Consider the following 12465-nt stretch of genomic DNA (forward strand, 5'->3'; position numbering starts at 1 on the left):
ACAAAACGTAAAAAAATACTGTCCGAAGTGAGCGTCACTTAATCGAGGTTTGAATCGACGATGGATCATTTCAAAAGCTCGAAAAGAGGTTTTTTCTCATTGGATCAAACCGAACAAATTTTCGTTAAAACAATTTTTCACTTCAACATTCGAAGCCGAGTTCTCGAGTGATTTTTCCTCAGAATCTTGTCAAAATCGATGGCTTACGCGGAAAAGAGGGTGGCCAAGAAGCTGCGAGAAGAATGGGCGACAAGTGGAATAAAAATGACGAAAAAATGCGATGTAAGGAAGTACGAGAAAGAAGCAGGCACGAGCGTTATAACGATTACGTAAACTCGAGCGCGCGAGAGCCCGCGGCTAAGTTTTAGACGGTGGGACACCCAAGAGAAGCGAAAAGATCGTGGGCGTGAAGAAACTACGTGAGAGAAACATGCGTTCCGCTCGTAGCGGAGATAAGGTAAAGGGCGACGAAAGGGGCGAAGAAAAAAGCGAAGAAGAAACAGCGTAGAGAAGACCTCCGAAACGGAAAACATCTCCGCGTTCCTCGGGGCGCACAGTACTTTTCGAATTTTTCATAAACCGAGTTTTTCTTCCTCCTGAATTGTGAAATATCGCGCAGGAAAGAAACGCGAGGAGTCCAAAAATGAGGCGCATTCAACGATTGATTTAGCCAAGTTTTTTGCTCGGAGCTCGATCGCCAGTGGGCCTCGCCACCCGCCGCTCCGTCCGGGGTCGCATCCGCATTCCTTTTTTCTCGCTCGCTGCTTCGTTTTGCATTTTACTCCGTAGTGGCTAGTATGAAAAGTTCGCTCGCGTTAAATTTATGGCAGCAGATTGTGGAAAGCCGGAGTAAGCGACCCGCTCGCCTTCTGACAAGCCAACTAGAGCAAGGAGAGTTGCCGCACGGTTCTAGCGAAATCGCGGCGAGATTTACCACCGGAAATCGCAGCCCTTCGGTGCTCCGTATTCCGATCAAATTCTACCGCGCTCGATTTATCTAATTCGATTAAAACTTCATTGAAGTGATAAAAGTTTCAGTGGATCCGGCAACGACTTTGCTCGTGGTCAGACGCCGATTTTCGACGGACGGTTTTATCGTGGCGTGGCTCCCGAATCTTCGAACCACAAGCGAACTTCCCTCGGACAAACGAGTTTAATGAACATTCCGAAACACCGTTTTCTCGCTGCTCCATTGTCTCTGCTCATAACGAACGTCTCCGGCCCAAGAAGCAGGGAATAATGAGGGAAAATTGAGGAGCGCGTCGAACGAGAAGAGCCAGACAAAATCGATGCTGCGCCCAAGCCTGTTCTAACCCCGCAGATCCGCTCGACGATCGATTAATTATTATTCAAAGTAAATAAATGATTGGACGTTTCCTCACATCGACGAATGGATTTGCTTCCAAGCGATTTCACGAGGAAATAATTGAGTCGTGACATTTGTGACGGCTAATAAACGCCGATTCGCTCGCGAGGGCTCGGTGCTCCATCAATTAATCAAACGAGTAGCATTTTTTCCGGAAACGAAAACAGACGAAGCCCGAGCTTCCACGACTCATCCTGGCCATGTGTCTACCATCAGTTTTTCGAAGAAGAAATAAGGCGACTGGCTTTCCGGGGCTCTTTCATAAATCGCGGTTCGAAGCAACATATTTCAAGCTCAGCGCCCCCAAGCATGCACACCCCGGGCCATAGGGGCGGCCGAGCCGAGGGGTGTCGAGTCTCACGAAACGCACTTTTTCGAGCTTTCTTATTCCGAAAATCCGAAATAATTTCCCTCCGTTTCCGGGCTCGAAGTTCGCAGTCTTCGTCACAATGGGATTTTCTATCACGAAATTTATGAGCTGGTTCTACGCGAGCATTCGTCGGACAACGATCGCGAAACGATTGCCACGAAATCTTGACCCGAATCGTGAGCCTCGAAGAAAATTGACTCGATGCAGAACGCCGCCGCGAAGCGCGAGAGTCGAAAGGGCGCTTCTTCTGCGAGGAGTTTTCAGCCGCAGCGCTTCGTTCGAAGGATAGGAGGATTGGTACGTCGCTGGGTTTCCGTGTATCATCGCCATCACGAAATCGCATTCGCACCCCCATTGACCCATATATATGGATGGACTAGATAAGATATCGGATCGACGTGAGTGGCCCACATGATCAAACGTCCAACAAAACGATCCGCACTATTCTTCAGCCCTCCTGACTTCTTGAATAATCGTGAAGAAAAGGAAGCTCCGAGCGGTGCTAGCCAATGGCTCTCGAGCCTCGAATAATAAACATTTTTTCTCACCCCATCGACAATCTGCGCGGCTTACCATTCTCATATCCTGGCTCAATATGTTCCGAGATACAAAATAACGCTTTGCAATATTATCTCGGAACACGGGGATCAAGATCTTTCGAGATCAATCAATCGAGATCTTTCAGCTGCGAGGGATACGCCGAATCCAGCAGCTTTCATTTGGGGCTGGCCGAGATTAGCAATTTAGAAAAACTCAACATCGCTGCTCGGACTTCGGTAAATACGAGGAAAGACGCGAGCCTGCGTCCGTCCATTTGTGCGAATAATTTGGAGACTCGTTTTGAAATAATGATGACGAGAATTCGGGTTCGGCATATAAGCAAAAAGATTTTTTTTAATGGAAAAACATTTCGTTGGGGAAATTATTTTTAGGGCGAAAACTCCCATTTTTAAACATTTTTTTCGAATAGCAAAAAGGGAAGTTCCTTAATAACGAACCGATCGGATTTGGCTACTTCGTATTTCAATTCCCTGCAATTGGCTCTCGGGGGCTCCATTATAGTTTTTACATTACAAGCGAAAAAGCGAAAAAAATGCGATTTTTTGCGCGAAATTGTTAATAAAAAGAAAGAAAATGGGAAACTCGAGTAAAAAAACGTGCGTTGGGTCTGGGGATCGGGTGTGATGGCGCCGGCTGTATTCGCATATTTTTTATAAAATTAAGTGCTAACGAATGACGTTTCTACTAATTTTAAGAAGGCGCAGCAAATTTCTGTGAATGTTTTTTTCTCTTTCGCGTTAACGGGTATGAAAAGCTCACGACCCTCGTTTCCTTTTGTCCTCTTGTATTTTGCAGTCTGCTACTGCTTGTTCTCTCCGAAACAAAGGATTGAAAGAGGAGTAAAGAAAGGAGCGTTCTAACATCGCCAAAGTTGAGTGCATTCTTCGTTTTCTACCGAGACTCCTTTTATTCGAAAGACAGTTGGCGTTAGCTGGCGTAGGGAGTTTCCATGACTACGATCCTTGCCCCGTCCGGAGATCCTCGCAATTTCTACTCTTGCTGAATATCCACTAGCGAAATTCGCAGCGTCGTCCTTAAGGACTATAAAAGAGATCGAAGATCTTGGGAGACTGGGTTTTAACAACCTTTTCATACTTGAACCCTTTGTGTCAGCACTCGCGAACAAAATCGATCGTGTGTCGCGTTTCGGTAGGGAGTCGGCAAAAAAATCGAATTTTTTATTTGCTTAAACAAATTCGTACTCTCCTCGTGAGCAACGACGATTTCTGGCTTGGTTTCAATTTTTTTTTTTTAAATCGTCGCTTGACAGCTCGTCCAATTTATTTTTTAATCATTCGATTCAAAACACGATCAATTGTTGAATTATTCATGGGTAGAATGACAAACCAACGGCCTCCCAACGCTGGTCTCATCTGTCCATAAAGTGGAAACGAAAAGTTACCATTTGACTAGAAAATCCGTTCCTGCAGCGACCTTCTTTCTCGACGAGCAGTAAAATAGCCATTTTCAAACTCGAGGAAGGAACTCGTACGATAAAAACCGACGGCTCGGCATTTTTGGTGCTTCCTTGTTAACAATAATGGAAAATCATTCCCTCAAGAAATTTAAATCGATGGGAAAATAAATGCAACGAGACAAGCTCGAGTAGTCTTGGAGACACATTTATTTTTCTAATTACATCGATTACCATATCAGAAATATCTTAGATTTATATAATGTTAGAGGTGAAGTAAAAATATTAAAATTTCTTGATAATCATCGTTTTCGCTAAAAAACCACAGCTCACTTCCCAAGACTCCCAACAATCTCCAAAAGCAAAGTCGAGTAGCAAAGCATCCATTCCTCAAGCAGGCAAAAGTGATCATTGGTCATTCAAACAGAAAACAATTTCCTCATTGGTTTTGGAGTCTGGCAAGAATGAAAAATATTGAGATCGTGAAAGGCTTCGATCCACCGATGACGAAGGAAAGTTCACTTGGAAATAAAAACAAATAATCTGCGAAGTAACGTTACTTTGGTCTTAGGAACTTTGGGATCCATCAACATGAGATCTGAGCTCCCATCAACACTCTTCATATCATTCGTCGTACATCATCAACAATTGCTAAACAACGATGCGAATACTAAGCTGAAAAACGTGTGGAGGAATATTAAAATTCACGTTTTCCTAATCACTTATCGTACTCAAAACAGCCAAATATTTTCTGCCTCCTTTTAGGCCTGGTCGTTTCTTTTGTTATGCACTTTAGCAATTAAGATTTAGGCCCATGGGAACTTTTTTGTAGTGGAGACAATCGAGAGACCGCACTGACAAAGTGCACTTTGGCTTTTGCAAGTGAATTTCAATGTTTCCGCAACCCAAAATGTTGGGGGTCCAAAAGCATTGAGCCAAAGTTTGGATCAACTGAGTTTCTGGATTACGAAATTAAGGGGGTCCTGCTTTAGAAAGTCAAAAGAATCGATTGTTTTCGAGGATGTTTTTGAATGGACGGAAATAACTCACAATAGCCAACTTTTCGGTGTAGTTTCAAGGATATTTCAAGAGTACAAAAACATTTTTTTTAATGTGTTTTATCTGCAACATAAAATCCCATTTTTTTCTCCATTTTCGTATATTTTCCGTCCACATGAACCCATAAAACCCCGAAAAAATTGCGAAATTCTATATTTCCAGCGAGTATGAAAAAAAATGCTTCTAAAAAGAAGAACATGACTTCAACGCTCTGTAAATATAGAATTTCGCAATTTTTTACCATCTCCACATTGTCGGCAGCTAATAAACTTCGATAATCAGACTTTGTGCATAAACCATGTTTAAACTAGTATTCCTCACATGAAAAAAGTGTTTTTGTACTCTAGAAATATCCTTGAAACTATACCGAAAAGTTCGCTATGCCGAGTTATTTCTACTCTAAAAAAATTCTCGAAACCAATCGATTTTTTAATTTTCTAAAGCAGCACCCCCCTTAATCGGGTTGACAGAGTCGAGTCCACTAGGCAAACCGATTTTGAAATGAAAATCGTGCGATGGTTCTGCTCGTCGATTTGACTCGGTTAACACTTATAGTAAATATCACTTGCTGGGTTCCTTCGTAATTAGCTGTTTTTCCTTATTTTCTAAAACGATTTCATCAAGATAATTTGTTTGTCGCGTTATTGTTATTTTTGTTTTATTGACAGCCTAACGATTGTGGAGTATCGACGAATCATGATTGACTGAGAAAACTGTTGTTTTTTGTAATGAGGCCTGCACTGCTCTCGGACATGGGAATCACGGCCGTTCGGTCCCCTTTGGGTAGCTTTGCTCGTGACTTGATGTTCGGTTTCAGCCCTTTAGCGAAGTTCTGAAACGGTGGAAAGTGGATAGGCAGTGAAATGAGTTTTCTCGATGAAATCGATTCAGTAATTCGAGCGAATTACCTCTTTGACGGTGCCAGGAGTTGCCAAAAGGTAGTAAATCGCGTAGCCCGGAATCCAAATCATGGAGGAAAAACTGAAGAAAAATCCGAGGACTTCGGCCCACGTGGGATACTCGTAATTGCTTCCGTACTTCAGAGGCGTGTATTGGACGCATTGAAAAACGAAAATGAACTGGAGGAAAAACGGTTGTCGATTAGGGAGGCAAAGTGGTGCGCAACGCCCTGGAAAAGTGATGATGCAAACTCGTTGTTACGCACCGCCATGATAACCGGAGCGAACACGAGCAGGCAAATGTGCCAAAATTTGTTCATTCGAATTCCCATCATTTGGTGAACGCAGTCGCTGAACTTTTGAGCTCCGAAGATCCACGATATTGCGATCGTCTGGAAAAAACACACCCACAGAATCGACATTCTACTCGCCGAGTAGAAATCCATCAGTTGAAAGATGTAAACACCGCCCTGAATGGGAATAAATGACCAAAAATTAAGTCGTGCGATAAACCAAATTACGATTGTCCCTGGCCACCATCGGCGTTCAACGGCTTCCGTCCAAAGAAACGAACTCACGTGCGTGACCATCGGAATGCCCAGTAAGAACATGAGAGAGCAAATGGCGATGGTGAATTTGGCGCGGTGAGGTCGGAGGGTCTCCGGCCAATTGTCGACGACCCCAGTTATGAAGGACTCAACGATGCAGAACTCGCTGTCGATTCCCAGAATCTGTAAAAGAGAAAAAATTCGTTTCCAATCGATTTCAGACCCCAATTCACTGGCCTCCGTCATGGGAGCCAGGATTTCGTGCTTTTCGAAAGCTTACAATGAGCATGATGAAAAAAATGGCCGCCCAGATCGGGGCGCCCGGTAGTTTGAGGACGACTTCCGGGTAAGTGATGAAAACGAGTCCCGGGCCACTTTTGACGACGTTGGAGACCTCGGTCGCTTGTTCCATGGCGATGTGTCCCAGGATGGAAAAAGTCACGCACCCGGCGAGGAGGCACGTCAGCGTGTTAACGACGCAAGTGATGAGGGCGTCCCTGCAAACGAGGGTAACTAAAATAACGCTGAACTTTAGTAGTGTTCATTAAAAAGACGAATCGAAGATTTCGCATCCCGAATCTCTGGTTCTCTCATTATCTGAAAATATTGTTCATCATTATATCGCATACTTGTAACAATTGTGATGAAATTTATTGTAAGATCCAAGAGCCGGAAGTGCACCGGTACCGATGCTGTACGCGAAGAATATTTGAGTCGCGCCGTCGATCCAAGGGCCAGGCTTTCGTAGCTCTTCCCATCTGGGTGTGATGTAATAAAGGAGACCGTCCCGAGCCCCCTCCAAGGTAACGGCTCTTGCCAAAAGTATGAAAAGAACGACGTACGGGAACAAAGCTGAAAACCAGATGACCTTACCACTTTGATGGAGACCTCGTCGGATGATGAGGTACACCAGGAGCCAGCCGAGGGTCAGGCAGCCCAGCAGCTCCCATTGCATGCCGCCGATCTCCTCGATCCCGTCGCTCATTCCCAGCACTCTCCGTCTGTGTGCATTCACAAAATGAGTCTTTGATGGAACGACGTTTTCGTCGAAAGTGGATCGACCCACGGGGTTGCTTACTCCCAAAATTCCTCGACGGGGGTCGTGTGATGGAGAGTAACATTTCCGGTGAAGTTCATTCGACTAGAAGCGTTATTGGCGTCCAGGAGGCTGGTGGTGTTCGAGGGGGGAACTTCCGGCCGGTGGGCCACGAGGTCGGAGCAATTGTCGGTGTTCCACCAGTTGCCTGGAAAGTGCCGTCGGCCGTCAGAGGGGATCGGGAGCGAGCATGGGAGAGTCTGGGGGGTTTCATAGTTACCACAATTGCTCCAGGGCAGCTCGGGCAACCTTGTGAACGTCGCGATCAGGTAGAAGAGGGTCCATGCGATTATTATGCAATAATATACGTCGAGGAAGAAGACGATCGTCATCGTGGCGTATCCGACACCTGAAAATCGCCGGGAAACATGAGCGAAAAGCTCTTTTAAGTGGGAGGGAAAATAGCGAAGAAGAAACACTTTTTGGGACGATCTGACCTTGCAGGAGGGGGCACAATTGGCCGACCAACGTCATCCCACCCGCGCCGAGATACTGGCCGATCGCAACTTCTTGAAAGAATATTGGAATGCCGCAGAATATCATGGCGATCCCGTAGGTGACGAGAAAAGCGCCTGCAAGAATAAAAAGAGCATGAAAAGTTACGAAAAACTCAGGAATTTCGGAAATGCGTCAAACTCAAAATCGCTCTCACCGCCGCCATTTTTGTAACAGAGATAAGGAAATCGCCAAACATTCCCGAGGCCGACGGAAACGCTGATGCAGGAGAAAAGAAAATCGAGCTTATTGTCCCACCCGCCTCGCTCGTCGTCCTCCTCGCGATTTCCAATTTCATTGTTCCCTTTGCCCGGTGGACTTGTTACGATCCTTTTATGTACGGAGGAGCGAGACGATTCCCCGACCTTGGACGATTTCGCCTTGAACTCAATGAATGTTTGATCGGGATCAACCGACTCTCTTTCCTCCCCCCAATAATATATTTTCTCTGTCATCTTTTATCTGCAAATTTTTTATTTCATTCTTGAGCACAAAAGAAAGCAACAATACAATCTCTACAAATATCAACGCGGAGAGAATCGAAGGTCGAAAGTACCGTTACGGAAATAGAAATGGAAACAATCCGAAATATTTGCAAATGAAAATTCCAGTGCAATTTTTATTCGTCAAAATGGAACAAAATTTTCTGTAATATCCCAAAAAATTTATCCTCATTTCATTTTTATCTGAATTAATATTCTCATTTTCATTTTTAAAAACAAACCTTTTTTTTCTTTCCTATTTTTGCCAATATTCCGTGTTTTTTTATTTCTCATTTTTATGCAAATAAAATGTATTTTTCTTTTATATTCGAAGGACATTGTTGAATTTTCATATAAATTATTGTAAAATGAATGTAAATCAAGGAACAGGTATAGAAACTGGAAACTACCCCAAATATTTGCAAATATTTCCAGTCCAATTTTTATTCATCAAAACTGAATATAATTTTCTGCAATATCCCCAAAAAAATTGTTCTCATTTTATTTTCATCTTCATTTTAATGAATTTTCATTTTTATGGAAATAAAATGAGTTTTCCTCTTATGTTCGAAGGAGATTATTGAATTTTCATAAAAACGATTGTAAATCGGAAAAGAAATATTTATAAAGAATTTTAAACGCGTGCAACAAGCCTTATTTAACCTCGAGCATCACTCTTTTCCTCCATAAACGTATTTACACGTGGACATGTTTTCATACCGTCTATAAAATGCTTCCTATATCTACCGTGACCCATAGAGTCGGCATACCAAACGATTGTGTGGCTCTCGCTGGTGCGCAGCATCCCGAAGGGCGGCGCGAGGGGAGTTCGGGATGTGCGAGAGTCGTCGCAAAGCCGGGAAGGGGTCTTATTGTCTGCGTTTCATTCGAGGAGAAAAAGTAAAGAAGAATTTACGACTACGCGTGAATGAAGGTGGAGATCGTAAAGGGAGGAAAGCAATAAACTTCTGGAGCGAATATGACGAATGAAGAAGTTGAAAAAGGTTTTCATCTTGACGCTGAAACGAAATTGAGATACAAAAATTCTGAAAACGTTGATTAATTTTTCTACCGCTTCTAATCGTGTTTGGAAACAAATTGGAAACAAATATTTGAAGCGAATATAAAAAATGAGGCGAGTGATGGAGCACGATTTTAAGAACGGCGGATTAGTTTCCACGAGGGCTGGACCCGTGTGTGTTTCTTTTAGGAACGAAGGAATCCGTACGTGTTCGAAGGTCGCACACACAGGTGGTTTGTCTGTGTTCGTCCGCCTCGCGTACGAGGCCTGTTAAGGCAGTGTGCGAGGGTAGTTTCACGGTGTGTTTGCACGTAACAGGGATGCTGAGCGCAAAATCAATAGTCACGTTTGTATTCTCTCGAGTCCCGTGTTTTGCTCACGTGGAGCAATCAGATTTTTCAAACTTGAAATACGGTTTTTGAACTCCTGTGACACGAACGTTTGGAATGTCGGTGAAAAATCATGATTTTTTCTTACTATTCACCGTCGTTTATGCTGACGGAATAACGTCAGGGTCGAAGTGCAAAAATTCAGTCTCCGGAACATCGATTGTTAGGCGGTGCAATTTTTTTTTGTCCCGAGGCGTAGTGACGCACAACACGACGTTAAGGAGCCCCAGCATCCCCCTATCTCACGACTTTTATCTCATTTTTCGAAATTTTGTGATCCGGGGTATCGCCTGCTTTCGGGGGGGGGGGGGGGGTCGAAAAAATGCAGAAAAACGTTTTGAGGCTTTATTCAAATTATTTTTAACTTAGATTTTAAGGAAAATTCCAATTTGTGTAATTTTATTTATTTCTCGTCGTCGATTTAGTCCATTTTTCAGTACAATCGTTTTTAAGGGTTGTTTACAGATTGCGTCATCGGTCTCGTGCGGCCGGCGTATTTTCGCGATTTCCGTTGCCACGAATGAATCGCACGAAAGTATTTTCCGGCCCGCTCCAAACGCTCGCACTCTCCGCACTGATTTCACGTTTGCTACTTCCAAGGACCGTTATCTCGTGTCGCTCCAGTTAGGAGGCTTTCAATATCTCGATTAATTTATGCCCTGTCGTTACAACCACTTTTCAACCGGTGCGACCTACCTCACAAGACTTGCCGTTATAGAATAACGTTTCCCAATGAGGCGAGGGCTGCTTTACCAACCCCCAGTCGAAACGCATGCGCACGCCTCTTCTCCTCGCCCTCCCTTCCTTCCTACCTTTTTCGTTTCTCCGAATTCTTACCCTCGCTCCAAAGTTTAAGGAGAAAAATCCCTTTCGGAATGTCAAGGAGTCAGTAAAAATTCATAAAAATCCAAAGATTCCCATGATTTTTAAAAAACCAAATCGTTCCAAGACTTTCCAGCAATCACGAGTTTGAAAGAATTCTGCATGAGAAATGATTTTTCGATCAATATTGTTGAGGCCTTATATGCACTTGCAGCGGGCGAAAAAACGTGCTTTTCTTGATTTTTTTTTGGCCAGAAAATAAATGGTTATTGAAAAACTGTAAACGACATTCATTAGTGCACGCGTTCGTATATTCGTACGATTTTTTTTATCAAAAAATTTCTCAAAATAACGGAACTCGAGCTGTATTGCAGTAGCACCTTTTTTGAGCATCAGTAAATTTTCGGCTTTTGTTACTATTTTGGTTTCCAACAAAATAGGAAAGCCTTCGTCCACGATAAATAAGTGGTAGAATTTTGGTATGGATCGGATTAATAGTTTTTGAGTAATCGTGTCCACCGCAAAGGTATTTTTCAAAAAAGCCAATTCCGAGATAATCTTTATGAAACTTGGTGAGAATATTCTTCAGAAATTGTACTCGAAGAATACCTAATAAAAAAAAATTCAATTCTTTCGCCCATTACGAGTGTACACAAGGTCTTGAACTATAATCTCGTTTCAAAATATAATCGTTTCAAAATAAATAATCGACAAAGTGAAATAATAGAAGAAAAAAAAGGAAGAAAAGATAAAAATAAGAAAAATACGAAAGAGAAAAAGTTCACAAGTCACGCACGTGCTTCGAAATATTTCCAAAGGTTCGTTTTTCTGGTTAATGAATCAACCACCGTTCTTCGAGTCTTTTATAAATCTCGATCAGCCGGAGCTCTTCTCAATCTGAACGCCCTCAAACTTCACCATCGACCACATCCTCAGGGGAGCAATTGTGGCAAGGAATAACACACAAAAAAGAATTTCAGGCTCGATATCATTAAAAATTAATCTCGTCGAATATTTATTTCAAAATAAATAATGTACAAAAGGAAAAAACGAGTTCGTGGTCCGGTCGTGCGCGTGTTTCAACGAACACGATGTTTGGCGAGTGGGGCTGGGAAAAACCTCGTTATTTCGTTAAACTCGATATAAAAATCTACCGATAGAAAACAGCAATTATCTACGAGGGTAATGACGATGTGGAAGATAATTAGGGGGTTCAACAGCCGCTGGATTTGTCGCTGGAGTAGCTGGGGATAACGGTGTGACAACCCCGGCGATTCCTGAGTTGGCGCGTCGGGAATGTCGCGACTTCCGGTTCGTTGGGTTCGACCGCGCCGCTAATCGTGTTGGCCGTCCTCAGCGAGTGCATCGAAGTTTTTCTTTTCGTTTCTTTGGCCCGCTCGTAATCGGAGGGGAATTTGGGCACCGGGACCCAATTCGTTCCGTACGAGATCGGGTGGATTTCGCGCTTGCCTTTGCCCGCTCTCGCGTTCACCTCCTCGACCGATATTTCCGATCTCCGATCCTCGAACACCGAGCTCACCTCGCTGTTGTCCTCCAACTCGGTAGCTTGCTCCGTTGAAAATATGTTTTCTATCAATCTGAAAAGATCCGAAAAAAAATGAGTCCCCGTTCGACCCTGAAAGCCGAAGAAGCTGCCGCGAACGTTTGCACTCGATGGACCCACTTTTTCGAGACGGAGTCGTAGTGCGAATTACAAGTCTCCAAAAGCTCTTGAACTTTTTTCGAACTCCTGTCAACTATCCTGCTGACTCGATTGATCACGAGGGCGCAAACGAGGGTACCAACGGCGAGGAACATCGAGACGATCCAACTGATGAAACCGGCCGAGATCACCGGAGCTTCCAGCGGAGGCGGGTAAAAAGTCGCCCACACTTTCTCCCACCAGGGAATCACGATTTCGCGGTGTTCCGTTTCCTGCGGAT

General features: G+C 43.7%; 1 protein-coding gene across 4 annotated transcripts; it reads right to left on the bottom strand.

Annotated features, from left to right (window-relative positions):
- Positions 1-3903: 3903 nt before the first annotated feature.
- LOC122414510 (sodium- and chloride-dependent GABA transporter 1-like) lies at positions 3904-10425 on the bottom strand. 4 transcript variants are annotated; one of them, XM_043425840.1, is made up of 11 exons: positions 10397-10425; positions 7966-8270; positions 7751-7885; positions 7534-7662; positions 7296-7461; positions 6847-7218; positions 6498-6714; positions 6248-6400; positions 5936-6139; positions 5679-5849; positions 3904-5602 (listed from the first exon to the last, which is right to left on the bottom strand). In XM_043425840.1, exons 2-11 carry the CDS (start codon positions 8261-8263, stop codon positions 5465-5467), a joined length of 1983 nt encoding a protein of 660 aa, XP_043281775.1. In that variant the 5' UTR covers positions 8264-8270; positions 10397-10425; the 3' UTR covers positions 3904-5464. The 4 variants fall into 4 exon arrangements, with proteins under 4 accessions (XP_043281775.1, XP_043281774.1, XP_043281773.1 ...); XM_043425839.1 differs by having other exon boundaries at positions 9789-10411; XM_043425838.1 differs by having other exon boundaries at positions 9061-10411.
- Positions 10426-12465: the final 2040 nt, after the last annotated feature.

The sequence above is a fragment of the Venturia canescens genome, chromosome 8 (assembly GCF_019457755.1).
Source record: "Venturia canescens isolate UGA chromosome 8, ASM1945775v1, whole genome shotgun sequence".
In the NCBI taxonomy this organism is placed as follows: Eukaryota; Metazoa; Arthropoda; class Insecta; order Hymenoptera; family Ichneumonidae; genus Venturia; species Venturia canescens.

Excerpts from the sequence above, each read along its gene's own strand:
- LOC122414510 (XM_043425840.1), bottom strand. The coding sequence starts at position 8,263 with ATGACAGAGAAAATATATTATTGGGGGGAGGAAAGAGAGTCGGTTGAT. Across the intron at positions 7,663-7,750 it reads ATTGTGCCCCCTCCTGCAAG|GTGTCGGATACGCCACGATG; the intron begins GTCAGATCGTCC and ends GGCGATTTTCAG. Across the intron at positions 5,850-5,935 it reads TCGCTCCGGTTATCATGGCG|TTCATTTTCGTTTTTCAATG; the intron begins GTGCGTAACAAC and ends TTTTTCCTCCAG.